Source organism: Maniola jurtina, chromosome 1 (genome assembly GCF_905333055.1).
Source record: "Maniola jurtina chromosome 1, ilManJurt1.1, whole genome shotgun sequence".
NCBI lineage: Eukaryota > Metazoa > Arthropoda > Insecta > Lepidoptera > Nymphalidae > Maniola > Maniola jurtina.
In genome coordinates, this window is record NC_060029.1 from 8448709 (window position 1) to 8469608 (window position 20900).

A 20900-nucleotide genomic window follows, 5' to 3' on the forward strand; every position below is an offset into this window, starting at 1 on the left:
AGGTAATCCGAGAGTCCAAGTCACTATCCTTGAGAACTATTTATTTATCTTTGTAAGTATGCTGATAATAGTTAAATATTTTAAATTTTACTATTTTTATTTATGAACTAGATGACGTCCGCGATTAAAAATTAAAATAAAATAAATGTTGATTCTACCTTTTTCTGAATCGACGACGTCAATGTTCTGATGACTTCATAAAGAGTAACGCACGGTTCGATAACTTTTATGGCTCGAGTAATATTTCCATCGTAAATACATATTGGCAGTAGAAGTAGGTACCTATAGATCTTTTTACGGTCCGAACAACCCGATGGTTCATCTTCGGGTTAAAAGCTACCTATGTACCAAATTTCGTCAAAATCGGTTAAACGCATGGGGCGTGAAGTGCTAATAAACAGACTGAAAGACAGATAGACAGAACCACTTCCGCATCGCACTCCGCATAAAATATGTATTTTGCGAATTTAATCATAAGTAATGTTCCCCTCTCTCCTCCAACGAGAAGGACTACAAATAGTACAATTGTAAAGTTTGAACTTTGAAGTTTGGACCTCCCTGAAACCTGAAGAATTGAAGATGTATGTGTACTGAATGCTATAGAACATATTATTCAGTAGAATAGATGACTTGATATAATCTTATGACTTTATCCATTCAGATAATATGTATTATGTGCCTAGTATGCATGTGATGACTTCACTGACCGTGATGGTGTCATAGATGCCATTCTGGTCGTTGCGAAGGGGCGAGGCCGCGGTGTCGGCGGCAGCGGGTAGCGTGCTCTCCGCTCTAGTGGGTGACGGTGAGATGTGCAGCGGGTCTCCGTTGCGGGTCCACGTTCGATGAATTTGCCAACTCGTGTCGGAAAATCTTGCTTTGTCCTGAATCAAAAGAAAATCTTAATTATTTATTATTGAATTTATTATAATTGATTATAATTGTATTGATTACGCTCGATATTGTCATTGTTTGCTTGCTTGATTATAATGCAAAACTATGCGTTGTCTTGGAACGAGTATGACGAGGTAGATGCTCCTAAATTATTTATTAGCAGTTAGTACCTACCTACCTACCTAGCCTAGCACGTGATAGATATTGTATGAATGGTATAGTAAAAGATTTGGTTTATTAAATAGATATTTATACATTTTCCTTAAAACCAAAACGAATAGATAGTAGCTTAGAATGTAGACAACCGCTAACAAAGGATTTTCAAAAATTCACCTCCGATGGGGGTAAAATAGGAATTTATTTGTGTAGTCCACGCGGAATTTGCGGAAGAAGAAAAAGTATTATCTAAATATATTATAGTAGATAGCTAGAATTAGCGACAATCTTTAGCTTTGGCGAATTCAATTAGATCAAAAAAGGTAAAATGTACCATTAGAAAATATGCTATTAGCAACTTTACGTAGCCGTAGGCTATTCAGAAAAGTTCACGGCTAACAAAAGCTTTTAGATCCGTGTCAAAATGATAATGAACACCATTGGTAGGTAGGTACACTCTCAAGCTTCGGCACGCGAAATTGTTTCTATGGCACACTTTTAAAAATCTGATTAAAATTGAGAGACTTGTGGCCTAGTTGTGACAACGTATATTAATTAATCGATTACGATTGTTAAGCAACGTTTACACAAGTCGGTAACTGGATGGGTGACCAACTTTTAAGGGTTTGAAATTCAAATTTAGCTTTTTCGTTTCCTTCGTGTCTTGGGGAATTGATCTAACTGAAAGTATCGTTTTGGTCCTAGTCGGCGCTACAAACACTGACACCTGACACAAAAGTACCTACTTATAGCAAAATATAGCATAGTTTGCACAGAGATAGTACATAATATACAGTATAAGATAAAACATCTGCCGAGAGTAATTTAATCGATCATTCATAACATGGCGGCTTTGATTTCCTCGTCACGTCCGATTCTTCTAAACTGAACTTCTTTGTATTACCATGCTAACCTAGTGCTCATACCTTACAGGATGTCTATGCATAATCTTAAAAGGCGCTAGGCACGTTGTGGCCAGGTAACCTAAATGTATAGTGTATCTTTTATCATAACACAAGTGTCAATTAAAAATTTATAACACCCCCGACAAGTGAAGGTTACAGTAACTAGAAAAGAGCTGATAACTTTTAAACGGCTGAACCGATTTTCTTGTATTATAGCTAAGAACACTCTCGATCAAGCCACCTTTCAAACAAAAAAAGTAAATTAAAATCGGTTCAATAGTTTAGGAGCTACGATGCCACAGACAGATACACAGATACACACGTCAAACTTATAACACCCCTCTTTTTGGGTCGGGGGTTAAAAATAGCCTCGAACTGCCAATGAATGTGTAAAGATTATGTAGTGTCCTTTAATAAAGACTGTCCGAGACTCGAGTGCACACAATTTAGCTAGAGCTGTAAGCTGATTCAAGTTTTATTCTTGTACAATACGTCAACTTTTTGCACTGCATCTGCAATTGTTATCAAAGTATTTATTACATACAATTACACTCTTTATCGCAACCATCAACATTATCTTTTAAAACTATTTAGATTCATTTGTTCGTATGTATTCATTCCTTCGAAGTAATAATTGGTAACTGATTTTTCCACTTCTATTTCCAACAGTCTGATCGAGTTGAAACGCAGATACATTGTTTGAATTGCAATCTGATGATTATTGATTGTGGTACCTTCGAGCGGCTCTGATAAAAGAGGTAGGAGAGGAGATGGCTCTGACATGTGGCAGGAGAGTTGAATTTGGACTTATTTGCTTTGTTTTTAACCGACTTCGAAAAAAGGAGGAGGTTCTTAATTCGTCGGAATCTTTTTTATGTATGTTACCCGATTACTCTTCAAGATTACTTTTCAGAACATACAATGACAAGAGCTTGATGATGGAGATGGAAAGTGGACATTGGAACTCTCTAGTGGCCTATGCTAGAATAATCGTGTTTTGACATAAATATACTTTATTTACATGATTAAGATTTAGGGCACTAAAAAGCTTTGATATGATAAATAAGAAATGATAAATAATTATCAGCGTTAGTCTCTGTTATCATCACTAAAATATTTCATACTCATTGAGAAAATAAGGGTCTCGTAGAACCCAAAAAATACAGGTAAATATCAATAAAATATTAACATCCTGCCATTTATTGCGCGATGTTGTCTTAGCACGTAATCACAACTTTATTTCAGGAGCTGGTGAACAAAACTATGTAGACCTACTTATCTACACGTTTGATCAAACTACTTTTTTTTTTTGTTTAATCCAATAGTTTTTGGCACAAATCCGAATTCATTTCCAAGCAAAACGATCTCAAACTTCACTGAAATTAAGTTCAGAGTTCATGATTTCGGTCAAAGTACAATTGGTTACATATAGTGAAGCTTCAGCAATTTTCGTGCAATTAGACCGTTTTGTTCACCAGCTCCTATTTATCTTATCATGTACCTACGGATATACTTAGTTTTTAGTATAAATACTGTGGTAGCGAATATATTATCAAGATACCACCGAGATAGGGGGCCAGTGAAATTGACTAATGATCGTACATGGCCCTTAGCCCGGCCGCTACATTGCACAGAGGAAACTCATTCGTAATCGTAATTGCATTTAGAAGCAATAAATTTTGAATGAACAGAACTACTAGTAAATCTAATCAATACATAATTCATAGTATTGTAAGTAGATACTTATCCACTTCCTACTTACCTATACCTTAAGTAGTTATATAAAAATATCCTGATTTTCGCATTATATTCAAGTCTAATAACTCTGAATTTGTATTTTGAAAAAGTTTTATCAATTTCCTAGCCGATAAATTTTCTAACTGTAACTTTAAGAAATTAATTAGGCATGCTGCGTTGGAATAACTCCCAAAGCTGTACTTTGTTATGAACTTAGATGTTGTTCTACACAAAATGTGTAAGTATATATTTGGCATGGAAAAACAAGTACGAATTACGATATACCTAGAAAATTATATTCATATGTATAGGTAGATAAATTAATATTGCGGGTGATCAATTTTGGTCTTGTGTACAGAATGAGCTTTTGTAAACACGCTTTTCCCAAGCATTCCTAACATCATTTTTACTAGGAAATACTTTTTTGATATAAACTATTTCAGATCGGACTTGTTTATCATGTAAACCGAGAAATGAAAACCAGATACATTTGTTATGAAAAAGCCGCAGTTATCTACCTACAAAGTTTTGAAGCTGTTGATAGAATTTGTTTTTAAGTTCGCTCTACATATGGAAATAGCACAACGGATAGGCTAGTAGTATTGGGCCGATAAGATAATAAACATCCCACGTGTTCAATGCATCGAATTCTGTGTAAGTAATCAGAATGTGCGTGGGCGCCTGCACTTCACATTTCGTTACTACTTTCAACATGTATGGGCGAGAACTAATAAAACCAAACACTCTAGTGTGGTAGTATACTACATCGCTGACATTTGACACCTTTTGCGTTGTTTGTTTTTCAAAATTGTGAATAATGACTTTGGAATTCGTATGGAAAGCTACTGTTTTCATAAATCGGTTGAACATAACGCAAATAAAAATAAATAAAATCAGTTCAGTAGCAAAACTACTGAAAATGACTGAAACTTAATAAGCACAAACAATAAAATAATAAGCACTTAAGTTGACTGTTAGTGAGGAACGTATATTAAAATTTAAAACAACTCTCGTACGTGTATTAAAACTTTACTCATCACCTCACCTTCCACTTATTTTTATGAATAAACATTAAATTTATTCAAACTGCCTCGTAAATTTGAATTTACTGTCTAATACCCGAAATTGAAGTAGGTAATTGAGCATGTCTAAGTGACTTTTATTTAGGTAAAGCAAACCAATAGAGTCACATATTAGTATGTAATATTTGAGTAAGTAATATCGTAAATCGGAATGCACGTATTTGTTTACTTGCTTTTCATCTCGGAGAAATCTCTAGACTTGGAGAGAGCACGAATACTAATAACTTAGCTACTTTAGCTTATGTAAACTTAACACAAGCAAATTATGTAAAGTCGCTCTAATTAGGTAGCTGTCACACAGCCTAGCTTATGAATAGATTTAAAATTATGAACAGTCTGTAATTTGAAAACTTAAAATCTAAAATTTATTATCTAGCCTTCCTAGATTTGGTGGAGGTGCCGTGATAAAGACGTCTGGTGGAGGAGACGGGGGTACGACCTTTAACGGTGAAGGAAGAACATCATCAAGAAACCTGCATGCGTAGGAGTTCTCATTTATAGAGGAGTCCCGTTCTCAGTAGTGTACCGGCGATAGATTGATGATGATTATGATGATTTTGTATTTAGAACCCTAGCATTTTTTTTAAATAATTGCAAGCTGCAACCATGATTAAAGTTACCTGACTATTTCAAGATGCTTGATACTTTGAAACTGAAATCAATAGTGTTTCCATGTTATCATAATAGAGGCCCTTATAGTGAAACGATTCTTTGATATATGTTGCTGTACTGATAAACGTTATCGCGTATATCATTTTAAAGCAATGTACACAAGTATGTGCACGTTGCGCAAACAGAGGCCAAGGACAATTGAAGCACGTATTAGCGGAGCGATTGCTTCTACAGATAGCTAACGACCTAACGGACCCCGTGTTTTTATTTCCCGCCTATTACGTTCTATTGTTCTCGCCTATTTTCGTTTCAGGACATGCATTTGACAGATGATGTACCTACAATATCGCAAAGCCGCCTACTATTTCGAATTCTCGCATATTAATCGTTTGCGAAATAATAATACATATTATACGAGTACCTATTGTTACAGATGGATCAGTCAGATAAGTACCTAGTAAGATCACTAGCAAGATTAATCAATTTATTATTAACTGGATGATGCCAGTGGTTTTGCCCGCGTGGGATTATGTTTTCCAAAAATCCTGTGATAACTCGTTTGATTTTCCGGAATAAAAAGTAGCTTATGCCCGTCTCCATGATGCAACTATCTAATACTAAACTTTGAAATCGGTTAAACAAAGTGTTTCGAAGTAAATTTTGAACAAAGATAGCTTGCATTCCGGGATGGGCATAGGCTACTTTTATCTAGGAAAATTAACGAGTTCCCACGGAATTTTAAAAACCTAAATAGGTACTCACCAAACAAGTCGACCGCATCATCTATTTGATACAGGGATACGAGTAGCTTACATCCCGGAGACGGATATCATAGGGTAACTTTTTATCCCAAAAAAGCAAACAGTTTCTAAGAGTATTAAACTGAAACTTGCACGAGCGAAATCGCGGGTCTAATCTTGTTACTTTTAACGTTTCAACTATTTATCTTGTCTGTTTCAGGTTATACAAACTTTACTCGTACCTATCTATTCTATTGTCGTAATCTCTTTAGACTAAGACCTTTAGATAAAGCAAGCCTCATCAGTGACTTAAATAATCAATTTTATCATTCTAGAAATTATTGAAAAGGATAATAATATTTTCTACTAAGTCTTTATAAAGTATTAATTATTGAATAAAATAGATCAAGGACAGTTAGAACGTTAATTAGGAGCACGATAAGTGGTACAGTTTCAAGTAGATACCTTAGAGTTACGTACGTAAAACTAAAGAGTCTAATATAGAGAGAGCCAACAAGGCCCAGACCTTCGTAATTGCATAAAAGCTGAAAGCTTCTCTGCGTATTGTCCCCAAAACAGGCAAACACTTTCAGTGACTATGAAATTTGAATCATGGTGACTTTGGGTAACAGGTAATAAAGGTTTAAAAAAATTATCGTCAATGTAGGTAGGTACAAAGTGTATTTTTTTATATTTTCTTCGGAATAGAATTAGAAATCACGTCATGCATTGCCAGACATTTAAGGTCGTGGCCTGCCAGATAGCCTTAAAATTTAAAAGCTAAACATATTCAACAGCCTGTTGAATAATTAATTAAATTTAATTCTTATTACAATCTAAATTCTTATTTATCGTGCTACTTGCTAGTGTAAGTACTATATTTTCATTACACTATTGCACTGTGAGTAATTAGCTATTGTTCGATAAGCAGTTCCCCCATCTATCTTCAAAGGTCTTTCTTCGATCTTCCATGTATCTTGTTTGGTTAAACGTCTACTGTTTACTAAACTAACAGTGATTTTACAAGCAATTTACTCCATTGCGCAGTTCCCATCCTTTATGCCAACTTGAGGGAAACTAGGTTTCACTTAATAAATGAATTACTGAATATTTAACGAATTAACGAAACTAAGTATGGAGTATCAACGCAAAAATATATCGTCGAATTGGGAACCTTCTCCATTTTTGAAGTTATATATAAAGAATATTAAGTAAATAATATCAGCTAAGTAAGTCAGCATTTGAATGAAATACAATTCGATATAAGGAATTAATACAGGTAAAAAACGTAGATAATCTTGTTCCCATACATTCCTAAGGTTTCAATTCAATACATTGACACAATTGGCACCTACAATAAGTAATCTTAGTATTGAAAGGGGCTTGGAACAGGAAAGTTATAACTTGTCGTGTTCGAGTTTTGACCTCAAGGAAAGTAAGACAAAAATGGTTGCAATGACACTTTCTAGTGTTATATAACAGTGTAATTAAAGTAACTAAGTACCTACTCTAATATTGTGTGGGTTTGTAAGTAGGTAGGTACATAAAAGGGAGACGCTTTCCAACGGATGTCGGTGATCAATCTTATCTTATTTAAGATCCATTAAACCTAATTTTCCATGTTGAGTCACAAGTTTAACTGATGTTTTGGTATGCGACTTTCATAATAATTGTAACTTACCTTACACTCACTTAACTTATGTTAGCGACATGGCATTTTGTGTACTGACGGCTTACTGTTTAATTTAAAAAAAAAGATGTTTGCTTTGGAATAGCAAATTATTTGCAATAAAAGAAGTCTTATTATTTAGATTAAAAAAAAAACTTTTTGAATGTGGCATTCCACAAAAGACAGGAAAAAGGGCGGTTAAGAAAAGTGGCGGTTATTGATTCGAAGCAGAAAAGAGTTGCGTTTATTAGCTATGAGTTGAGGCTATTCTTATTTCAGATAGTAACATCGTGGAATTCACAATCAGTTTCATTCTAACTTAATCCTAATATTATAATAGTTAGGTAGGTACTTAACTAGGTAGGCACCTAAAAGCATTTTCATTTTTGAATACATGCAACGCATTCAAAAATGAAAATGCTTCTACAATCTACAATTTTAAATTTTCTTTTTCATTTCATTTGACACAGATAAGGTTTAAAATTTACCTATTATTATAGTTCAAACATAGTAATAAGTCAGTTATCAGATATTAAGGCAATATTTCCAACCTTCGATTGATAAGATAACCTTGGCTTCCAATTTAATTCGCACACCGAGCGCCGAGGCAATGCGCCGGGTAAAAAAAAAACTATAAAACGCTTATCAAATGCCGACGTTATACGGAAACTCGTTGATTACGAGGTAATATATTCAAAAACTCCAAGGACTTATGTAAGAATAAGATATTAGAACCGAATTTATTTAAATATTTTTATTAAGAACTTATATAATTTTACTGGTGATTTCACCAATACTTATTTTGTAATAATTGCTATGTACCTCATCTTTGAAAGGATCGTCTGAACGTGAAACGCGTTTCTGTTTATCGCCGCTGAATGAGAGCCTCCTCTTGAACAACTTCATCTTAAACCTGCACCGCTTCGTATATCACCTCTCGCTTCAGACCCGCGTCATTATTTATTAGCTTTATTAGAAGTGGCGAATGAACTTTGTACGAAACGTCATTTTTCAAAGTTAGTATTTACGACTAAAACTAATAATGTCTTTCACTTTTGTTACATAACTTAAGTTTAACTGTTAAATCATTTAAATGAGGATGTACTTTTTTTCGCGCCATCTAATTTGCGCACTCGTGAGGTGCGAAGGTCGTTAGTAGCGCATGCCCGTTGATCGGTCGAGTGCGGTTGGGTCGCGCGCCGGCCGCGCACTGCCCGAGCTTGAATTGAATGTTCGCAATGTACTGTCGCGTCGCGGTATGCCCGCCGGTAGACGCGACCGCTGTCACCTTCACAACCCGAGTCCCAACAGTTCCTACCCGTACGCACTCCCCCATACTTTATCAATTTATCACATCAACGAACACAAACAATCATTTGACCCTTTCATTAAATATGGAGACGTAACACCTAATTAATTTTGCTCTTCACAGAAGTAGTCATAGAACTATTTATGGTAGCTTACGCACTAGATCTGACTTCAATCATCCGAGTTCTTTCCGTTCCGTGCTTCCGTGAGAATATCTCGAACTTATCTCGAATGTGCCTCCGATTCAAATCGTGCATGTGACGTAGATAGATAATGTCAAAGATGTCCACTGAATAGCTTGGATTGGGATAGAGGTCGGATAAGTGCGTAAGCAATATCCGATTTCGGTCTGAATTTTTTATATCCGTATTTTCACGGATTCGGATCGGGGGAGCGCGTAACTGCTCTTAAAGAATAGAAATATGGAGGATTGATGATGTTAATTATTTTCGGTCTAATAAATTGCACTAGTTAAAGGGCAAGTTGAATTTAAACCATTTCGTCTTACAAATATCCTCGAGTTGTCAAACGAGTTATAATTACTTGCATACCATTAAAATATACTTAATATTTTTTATGGAACCAGCTTACTGCAAACTGTGTCAATTATATTAAAAAGCTGTGTTTCCTTTTGGGGAGAGTGAATTACAGCGTTGGATTGCACGTTTGGGATTGAGGTGGCTGGGAACATAACATCCGTTGTTACCATAAACAATCTAAAACTGGATAAGTCGTCAGGTCCGCGTTTGACATTTATGTAAATTACAGGGATATACAGGGAACATGTGTTTATAACAATAATGCGAGACGGGTAACTGGTTATGTAAACATTTACTGCTTTGATTTATTTTATTATGTTTTTCTTGATTTAACTGTAGAACGAGGTAGCTGGACATGAATGGCATGTGATATTTTTTTTTACAATATTATGCTTATTCAGCGTGCCTATAGATAAACCTTAGCAAGGCTGTGCATTATTTTTATGAAATACGGGCATGTAGTATTGTAATTTCTAAGTTCTACTTCTAGCCCTTTGTTGGATGTTGTAACGTCAAAATTTGTTTACGCTCTACATAACTTTATTTCCACTTTATATAATAGCAAAAGGTTGATGTTTTAAAATGTAGAATCGGTAGAGCTATTGTAATCAATCATTTCGTTATATCGCGTGTATTAGCGGAAGAGAAAGTGTACATTTATCTCACAGTAAACAGCTTTCTGACAAATGGAGACGCATTTAAGGCTAAACGGCGATATAGCAAATTGCGCGGCTCGTTTTAGGCAATTTTCTAGACAGCGGGGCATAGTCATTAACAACTACACACTAACTCGCGAGACAGGCTTGCACAATAGATACTGCAGAGCACTCTATAAGTACAATACTACCTTTTGCTATATTCAGAATAGTAAACATAAATTATACCGACCAAGAAACGCTACCGTTAAAGTAAGTGAATAGAGTTTTTATGCATGAAATAACTTAACAACCCTAAAACTTTTAGTAAATATTGCATCGAAACCCTCAAACTATCTAATTTCTTGAGTTTAGGAGGTTTTATTTCACTGGCCTTAAAAATACCATACCGTTACCATACGGGTTCCGTTTTTCCTTTTTTAGGTACAGAACCCTAAAAACAAGAGTCAAATATTTATTTAACAAAATTGACCTAAGGTAGAGTAGGTATACTTTACTTATTTGATGGTGGTCAATCACCCAGCATTGTTTTGTGTTATAACAAAATGCTTTCACTGTATCATTTTGTGCGAGACGTTCAGGCCATGACATTTGTTGGATGGTTGCGAATATTTCATTGTAGGCAATAAAGCATAATATATTGCGTTGTCTCGGGCTAAGACCTACGTTAGTAATTTGTTTCAATGATAAGAGGCAATTGTGTTTATACATCTTGATCAATATCGAATCGATAATAATAATTGAATCCCTTTCAAGTATTCCTCTTGACACGCCAATTATGAAGAAATTTATTCACTTCAATAAAACCATGTGTACTTAATGTGAGGCAGGTATTTTGAACAACAACATAGCAACTGAAAGTTTTTCTGAACACATAGGAGGGTACATGCTCCATCTTACTAAAATTCAACCGTTATATATTTTGCTATGTCAATGGCATCTTCTACAATAACTCAAAATTTTAAAACCCCCGACACGAGCTACGATGCCACAGACAGATACACAGATAAGAAAAGAACAACCACCAAATTTCTTGCTGGTAGGAACTTCTCGGTAGAAGAGCATTCCAAACAAGTGGTGACGACTGACGATTCAAAAGCACTTGTAAAAGTTTCAATTTCCTTTTCTAAATTGTTCAACCCAGCGAAATCGGAACGGGCCGCTAGTAAAAGTATAATACCTACCTATCCTATAATAGGTTCTTAATTCAATGCTACAGCTATATACAAAGCATCCAAAAATATTAATCAACCACAATAATGATATAATGTCGTGTAGGACTACCTAGTTATCTAAGTGTACTGTAATCATTATCACCCCCTATAGATAAGCTATATCTACTAACATTAAAACGACTTACCAAAGCTGACCTCAGCAAGAAATTGCGGAAGTTACGTACCTACTTGCCAGTGCAGACTGAGCCTTAGAATGGAGTCGTACCAATAAACACAGCTTATTTAGGCTGGCATTTCTCGGTAAGAAAAAAGATAAGTTGGTTAGTATTTATTATTTGTTCAATCCCACAGGAAGGGAAGCGTGGAGTCTGGAATGCAGTGCCACGTCAGTGTGAAACCGTTAATGTTTGGACTGTGTTTAACGCCTCTAAATCCTCGTTTTTGGTTTCTCTTTTTCTTTTGCCCTTGACTGCAATCTCACGTGGTGGTAAGTCTGAAATCGTAGAAAGATAACTTGAAAGGTGTGGCAGTTTTATTTAACTTATACCACTTATCAGTTTCTACAAGTCATCGATCCGGAACGCTCTGCCAGCAAAGCCTTGCTGCCAAGTGACTGGTAGGGTGGAACTAGCCATAGCAAAAACCTTTCACTAGAAGTTATAAATTCCCAAATTGCCCCTCCTGGGAATTGAACCCGGTACCTTCTTACTTACTTAACTTATATAAGACCACGGCGCTCACCACTGCGCCTGCGTCAAAATCTTCTATTAGGTATATCATAATACCTTTGCTAGGTTAGGTAAGATAACAAAAGTTAAGACGCTCTTTTCTTTACTCTATAGACATAAATCGAGATTTGAATGGAACAACAGGAAAATTGCTCAGCCCCTTTCTTAAATTTTCCTTTGTGCTTAGAGCATCAACAAATAAAATATAAGTTCTAGAGCCCTCGAGAAAATATATTGTTTCCTAATATTTCCTCTAATACTTGTCGAAGCGTTTCAGCCTTCTACGAACTAAGAACAATATTGTATATTATAATAATAATAATTAATACAATACAAGTGGATACACAGTTCAGTTACTAAATCATTTATGTACGTAAGGTTTTGAATAAGCAAATATTTTCCCCGTTGTTGTTTACACAACATTGTTGTCTTCTACTAGTAGAACATAATAACAATGGGAGTGAAGGAAGGGCCGTTTAAAATCACGATTTTGATATTTACATTAATAGACCTTTGAAAATACAACTGCAAAATATGAAGATACAGCACATACACGCGTCCATTGAGGCGGCTATAATACAGTAAGGAAATAATATTCAACCTGTTCTAGTCAACCACACAGAATAATATAAAGAAGTAAAAAAACAAAGGCTTTCTTGTTTTTAAAAAAACGTTCAGGGTTCCGTATGGGTACTAGTAAATAGTATATAGTATAATTAATATAAGTACGTATAATATTTTTCTGTAATAATAGGTAGGGTACTTTTTTGATAAAAAATAATTTAATTTATAAAAAAAAAGTATTTAATTTTTGTAACATATTTCCTAGATGAAAAAGTAAATATGTAGGAATCGAAATGTACTTTATTATGGTCTCAATTATCTATGTATCTTTTTATAGCTTCTTGAACATCCGATCAAAACTTTTAATACTTATGTTGATTATCAACCGAGACAGACCGACAACCACTGAACCAACTAACAAAGTAAATAATATGAATACAGATTAGGACCACTTGACACAAATAGACATTTCCATCTATTTGCGAATTCAACGGACAAAATGAAATACGTCGAGTACATTGAAAGTTGATACCACAATCAATTTCGTTTAATCTTAGAAATAATGTTAAAATTAATTGGATTTTCTGGCAAGCACCTACCGCGTTTTGTAATACCGCCGTAAACGCCACTTCTTGTCCATGTTCCATTGCTTATAATTAAAAACGAAAGGGCATATTATTATGAAGCCGGCAGTTTTCCAACCGCAACCAAAGCTTATCAGCTATCTACTCGTAGCTTGTTAATATTCAGAGTTAACTGAAGCGAATTCTTAATAATATGGATGGCCAAAAGACTCACTTTAAAGTACCTACTTTAAATATATTACATATTATATTCGTAATCTTAATACTGAATCCTGTACTAAATACTTATAGAAATTTAATAAAATATCTGAACTGAGTGAATGAATCTATTTTTTCAAGTACATAAATAGCAATTAATGCATAATACTAGTATAAACTAAGTAAACTAACTTAATAAGTAAAAACTTAAAATCTCCACAACTACTTAATTTTATCATCAACTTTATTGTAACTTATTGCGCAATTTAGGGTTTCATAGTTAATACAAGGCTCCAGCCCTCATATTCAAAAATAGTTATGATCGACCAATATAATGTGTAGTTGGACTTGAAACAAACTGTATAGTAGGAGAAAAATAAATACTAATATTGACTTAGTTTCTAATAAAATAATCATGATTTTAGCTCGGTAAAACCTTTTTTCTAAAAGCATTGCAACTACGGAACCGTTCCTATAACGTATTCTGACATGCACTTGACCCGTTATTTATTTAAAATATGCAACGTGTAGTGCTTTTGTACGAGCAGAAATCAAATCACCTTTCGCGCTAGAGTTCACAAAAAAGTACAAATTCAAAGGGATCATTAAAACTAGTCCAACCTATACCCTTTCGCACGTTCACTGCTAACAAAAGAAGACAAACAAGAATCTACGAATGTTGATTGTATTGGACGTACACAACATAAAAGTGTTTTCAAGTAAAGCTTAGAGCACACCACAGTTGGCCTATCCAATTTATCGTTCTATAGGAACTCTTGCCATTATGTGATGGATTTCCTTGGGTCTACCTATTGTGACTAGATCTCGTAGAACCTCAATGATATATCTACCTAGTATGCAATAAACGACGCTGTCAGTTTTCCTGTAGATTGTAAATTATAAGTAAGTACCTAAAATAAATATTTTAGTGACAGTATTTATTTATTTCACCCATAAGCATAAAATATGAAATACGCTGTGGCCTATGATTCATATGCGACTGCGTGAAATTATAGATACGAAGAGTGCTATCTGATATCAGAAATACGCAGAAGGTAAGCCGAATGGTTGGTTTGTTTTAAATGTTGAAACATAAACATTTCCATCTGTCTGTAAAATAAAGCTTTCGGATTGCAATTCCGTTGCATTTTATTATTGGAGTAATGTTATGTTGAAATTAATTGGATTTTCTGGCGAACACCAACCGCATTTTGACACCCCGTCATACGCGCCACTTTCTTGTGCACACTCCAGTCATAATGATAATGGATGTAGGTTTAACGATTTTCAACCGCGAATCCTTCGTACCTATCAGATAACTTGCTCATACTATTTAAGATTCACTGAACCGAATTTTCGAAAATTGGTTAGTAAAATCCTTCGCCGCCGCGCGGTGAGATAAACTTTTAACTTTTATGGTACTACCACTATTACTATTAAAAACTTTTGTCCTTAAAAGTGATTTGCAAATTGTGCGTAACAGACTTTTACTAAATATAATTCACCCATATTTCACCTCAATATTTGTAACATGGAAAAATAGACAAGAAAACCAAATTGGGAATTGCTTACTCACCGAATTCTGCAGGCGTTGTAATATCTCCGCAGAATTGGCCGGGTCCGACAGCTCAATAGCGCCCGACACCTGAAACAAACATTGCTTTGGTTAATGCCCTTTCGTGATATTTTATACGGGAAATTTTAATACGACTGTTGGAGATGATAGCTAGTAAGCTAATAAGCGCAGACATTTAAAATCATTATACTTTTGTACCTACTATAGCTCTAGTTTTTTTGTTGATATAGTAATATAACGTAGGAATTTGTAAAATTTTTGCTTACAATTTGGAAACCCTTTGAAATGTTTTCATTGAACCATTTCTGGTTATAATTTCGCTATAACTACTGCCAATATACTGAACTGAATTTAGTAAATCTTTCACCATTAGGAAGCTACTTTATTCAAATATTATATAAATAGGAACGGCATTCCGAACCAGTGGTAAATTATTTGAATTATATATGTACCACAGACGAAAACGCGGGAAAAAACTAGTAGGTACTAATTAACGAGGAAGATTCTCTCAATAAAGTAGACCCCAACTGAAAAAGAATTTTCAGAAATTCCACTGAGCGTCATTTGATATTATCTTAGAATACTACTCAAAAAGACTAAATTCACTCGTTTAAAATATCCTTGTCGAAAACAATTTTAACGGAAGAATAGCATACCATAATCCAATAAGTGGGTCAATAGCGCCCGAGAGAGAAAAGGGGCATAGCGCAATATCCAAGTTTGTATTTTATTTCTCTGGGACATTAGATAAACTGTTAAAGTTTCGCGAACATTTTGATACCTAGATCCTTGAAAGTGGATTAACAAAATAGCCGGCCGATCATGCTGACTTATAGGACCTTAAAGTTTATCGTTGACGATTGGAGGAAACGAGAGCGTAAATTTTCTCTAGGCTTAGGTATATTATAGTAGGTTTAAGTTAGACTTTGTTTGCCACAACCACGCCGGTTTTACCCTTTGATGTTGACCCAAGTCAGTAATGAATAGGCGACCTTTGATCAGTACGGGTTATGTATTCTGTATTAGATTTAGCTGCGCAGGTACTTTAGAAAATTCTTGTTGCTGTAGCTAGTTTCCGATACCTGATATCTAGAGACACATACTCTTTGTTCTCCTCAGAATAAATAAGTAGCGCTTCGAAAATCAATGTTTTCCCCCGATCAGAATAGATTAATTTTATTTTTTATGGTGAACGCAATAAGCATTTTTAATAAATAAAATGCTAGCTATGTTTGCGGGTAGCTGTAGTTAATATTTGGCGCAATAAGGTCACTTTAAAACGACCCTGGCCGTCAGCCAGGGTGAAACTAGGCTACGGACAGTTTATCAGTATTTTATTAGCTCAATGTTATATCGGTGCCGTAGACATGGGTTTAATTTCATTACCTCGAATCTGTTTGTGACACTTTAATTTACATACCTACTGGGTATACTATTATCGCCTGAGCGTCTTGCCTATCTAGCATCCATTCTGATGGTCAAGCTGTACTCGAGTGTATTGATGGAACCCTAAGCTGGTTAAGCTCGGGAGATACCTAGTAACCGAATCAGATCAGAAAATACTTAATATGTATTAGTTTTCTTTCGAGGTAAATGCTGAACTTACAAAGTTGCTACTCCACCACGGGTTGGACAGAGTATTTCTAAAATTCATTTCATGGTAAACAACAATCGGTATTTGGGTAAAATTTCAAAGGCTTGTAGAAATTCCAATATATGTAACTTCGATAGAGTAGTAAGCATAGCTACCTGTTGTCAAATTGGCCAAAATGGTCAAGGAATAATTTTCACATTTTTTTAAAGTAGGTCATCAGTTTTTGCTCGTGTTTTTGGTTTTAAAAGTACCAGTGTGGCTCTATGCAAGCTACAAATAGTGCCACACCCTCTTTTCCCGTTGATATCGCTCCCAAGTGAATCGCTTGACTCGTTCGTTCGTGTTTTAAAATATTTCCAAATTAAATACTGGGATAAGATCTGGGTTATTGCAATTTTGCTTTATTTGTGCAGGCTGTCCTCCAGGGAAAATCCAATATTCATTACTTCATGTTCTAAATTAAAAGTGAATATTTTCGCGTAGACTACACACATCGTACCGGAACGCTTAACCGCTTGGCGGCACGGTTTTACCGTTAGGGAGGTAACTAGCCACGGCCGAAGTCTCCTACCAGACCAAACTAGCTAATAAAATTGTATGCCAAACATCCCGATTCATCCAGCCATTTGAGCTGTGCGTTGATAGATCAGTCAGTACGTCACCTTTTCCTTTTATTTATTTAGAATTATGTTTTAGAGTATCTTTTCGGGGTGTGCATGCACCCCGAAAAGATACTCTCAAATAATATGTACCTATGTATGTATATATGTATATATGAGTTTCTTTATTCCGCCATAACTTCTAAATGCCTGAACAGATCTGGATACTATTGGGAGTGATACTAACTTATAATTTTTTTTTAAACATTTTTATTTCGTTTTTTTGGCAGAACTGCCATGTTTTTAATATTTTTTATTACGACTTGTTAACATCATGCCCATAACTTTGATTACTATCATAATCAAAGGCATCACACGACAAGGAATAAATCTATTAATATAAAACAAATCTTTCGCAATTCGAAAGCATTAAACATAGGTACTCAAATAGGTATTCTAACTTTATTCAAAATCTAAATTCACTAAATTCAGACAAACAGGTGGAAAGCCATTTGAAACATCCATATATTTTCATATAACAAGAGTCAACACACACGCATTTTAATAATTATTATTATTACTTAGTATGCATTCACCTATTGATATTGAAATACTAGACAGCATATAGTAGAGAAAGTGATAAGCGAGCTATAATACAACGACAAAAGCAGGTTTATCAGTTTACTTGCGGCTCTTATACGAAATACGAATCAACCTCGGGGCAGTAATTTGTGGTTATCGTCAGTCGTGGTATCTCGCCACGTTTGCCATACCATTGTGGTGTTCTATGGTTGTCCTACAAATTGTCGTTCGAAAGTCTGTATTTACGTGTAATCTGTTTACATGTATGGATTTGAACTTCGTGAAAGCGAAATACCTTAGCCGATATTAGGATTAGATAAACAAAAGTAACGGGCTTGAAGTGGTGTTTATGGGACGGTCTTCCTATTTTATCTCGATATAATCTCAGTATTTGCTTTTGATTACAAGTATTCTAGGCCTTAAAGCTCTATCTACTCCTAACGCTACGTTCACTCATAGAATACTTAACAGTTAACCAATTTTTCTTTATTTTTAATGCCATGAAAGCCAATAGGAATCAGACTGTCGTCAAGCGCGTGTCAGAGCTCTCATAAAGGAAGGTCCCATTCTCTCAAGCTTAGGTATAGGAAAAATACTTACAACAAATAAAAAGAAGAGCAATTATAAGAAACGAAAAAATAAACGACTAACCGTTCTGCTTAAAAATGCCCAAAATCTGCCCAAGAATCTTTATTCTTGCCCAGGTTTTTGCCCTATATTTTGCTACAATCATCATCTTATCCTCATTGTTTTTATCTTCTCATAACACCACTGCTGCCGGTATAATATTCTGACATGTTACCTACTTGAGACGTACGTGGTAAAATAGGCAAAAACCAGCTTAGCACAGGGCAGAATACAATTAACATTCGCATTAAATAAAAGATCACGTGATCATAATAAACGTAAATCAAATTTTCATCAAACTAGACCAAAGTAATAAATAATAATCCAAAATGCCTAGTAGATCAGTAAGACTAAAAAATCATACAGCTTTTAAGCTTCGAGAAATACAATTATTGTTCAAGAAAGAGGCTTCCAACATCGTATACTAAATTAAGTAAATAAATATTTTAAAACGCATAAATTATGAAGTCAAAGGAATTTTCAAAGAACAATATGATAAGTTAGGTACGAGATTGATATACATATTATAATACACAAACACACACAGTTTTCATAGAACATGAGATGTTCTCCGAACTTAGGCCGCAGATTCTACGAAACGTGTTCTATCTCCAACTAATGATATTACTGTCGAGCGTAGAGTACTTATTTGATTATTATTTGTAGCTTACGGTTATTCGTCACAACTCTTCAGTCATTACATTAGTTACCCAAACTATCATATTCAAGACAATCCAAAATATTTTTCATACAAAATTATTATATTTTACGATTTTCATCAATCCGTACACGTTGTACTAGTCGGTAAAGTGCCTATATTTTCTAAGTGAATCTCATTGTAGTCCTCTAGAGTGTTAATTCCTACACACTTATTTAAAAAGTTGAATAATATTTATCTAAGTATATCGAAGTATATTTTTGTTTTGCGGGCATTGCGTAATTTAGCATTGTGAGAAGAAGCGTGTTGGCAAGAATTGATTGATATATTTATATTAAAACTCAAGTGTTTGTGGTTTTCGAAGTCGGTTTTATTTTTCTTTTGAATTTTTTTATTATTTCACTATTTTTAGTGGCCCCACTGTACTATAATATGCTATGCCCAGTTAAAACCCTACTGTTTACTAAGCTATTACACTGATCGTGAGCAATTTATTGTTATCCATTGAGGAGTTCTGTTCTCCATCTCCGAAGATATTCATCAGATCTTCACCAAATTTCCAAATCAGTCCAGGCGTCTTAGCCTGAACCTCCTTCTTTTTTCGAAGTCGGTTAAAAAGCAAAAGAGGAACAGCACCCGGACTCTTGTAGTTTAAAAGATAAAGACAACGTATGCCGCAATGCCGTAAAAATAAACCTCGTGCAGCACCACTCCCTGGACTCGACTGGCCTCATTCTTGTTACTTGATCGACTGCAGACCCCCACTTACACGTCCCTGTTTATTAGGTCGATCAGGAAATCGCGAAGTCAATATACGAGTGTTTATATTCATAGGTTTTATTCTCGATGCTCTTACGCATGGAAATGTTTAAGCATTCAGAATCCGGACGTAAAGGGATGGATATTATATAGTATGTACCTACTGAAAGGGTAAAAGAAGTTCAAAAACATTAATACTATAGTAGGAATTTATTGTGTTCTGTTTATCTTCAAAATGGACTAAAAGCTCCACGTAATTTAATTAACAATTGCTTTAATTCAGTGCTCGTAATGGTGCGACCATCAAAAACTTTGTCTTGAAAACAATGGCAGACTACAATCTGTCTTTGTAATCGTGTAATTAGGTATGCCATGTTTGTTTAAATTACCTCTTCGAATTAAACTCGCAGTTCATATCATATTTAGATCATCTACATAAGTATGTTGTTCTTACATTTAGTCATGTAACAACAATAATTATTTTTACATTGTATTTATATTCATTTCAAGTAAGTTGCAATGTGATTTTCAAACCCATATATATACCTATTTATATTATATAAATGCGAAAGTGTGTTTCTGTATCTGTCTGTCTGCTGGCTTTGCTTGCACAGTTCAAAAATCGAAGAATTCCCACGGAATTTCCAAAACCTTAATCTAATATAATATGCAGACCATTTTATTAAATTGCGTTTACTTACGTGCAACTTACGTTGTGTTCTTAGTTCTAATACATATTCATCTTTACGAAAAAACAGTAATAATAATAATAGATATTATAGGTATAATAGGTACGACTTTCTTGCAAAGTAGTAAAAATCACAGCATATAAATAAACAGCACTCATAACAAGTCATGATGTCCATCACAGCATGTAAGAACAGTTACGAAATTCCCTTCGAAGAATATAGGTACTACCCGAATTCTTTCGACGTCAATCTCGAATGAACTGGACGTC

The 20900-nt window shown here is 34.8% G+C and overlaps 1 protein-coding gene across 5 annotated transcripts in view; it reads right to left on the reverse strand.

The window, feature by feature from the left end:
• LOC123869245 (tensin-1) overlaps positions 1 to 20900 on the reverse strand; it is a 139279-nt gene that overhangs the window by 46161 nt on the left and 72218 nt on the right. For 4 of the 5 annotated variants that reach the window (XM_045912091.1, XM_045912103.1, XM_045912099.1 and 1 more), the window contains 2 exons: positions 15124 to 15192; positions 708 to 884 (listed from right to left, as the gene is read on the reverse strand). In XM_045912091.1, the coding sequence (XP_045768047.1) occupies positions 708 to 884; positions 15124 to 15192 (246 nt within the window). Of the gene's footprint in view, positions 1 to 707; positions 885 to 8617; positions 9028 to 15123; positions 15193 to 20900 lie in introns of those variants that run through there. The other variant, XM_045912114.1, reaches the window with a different exon arrangement.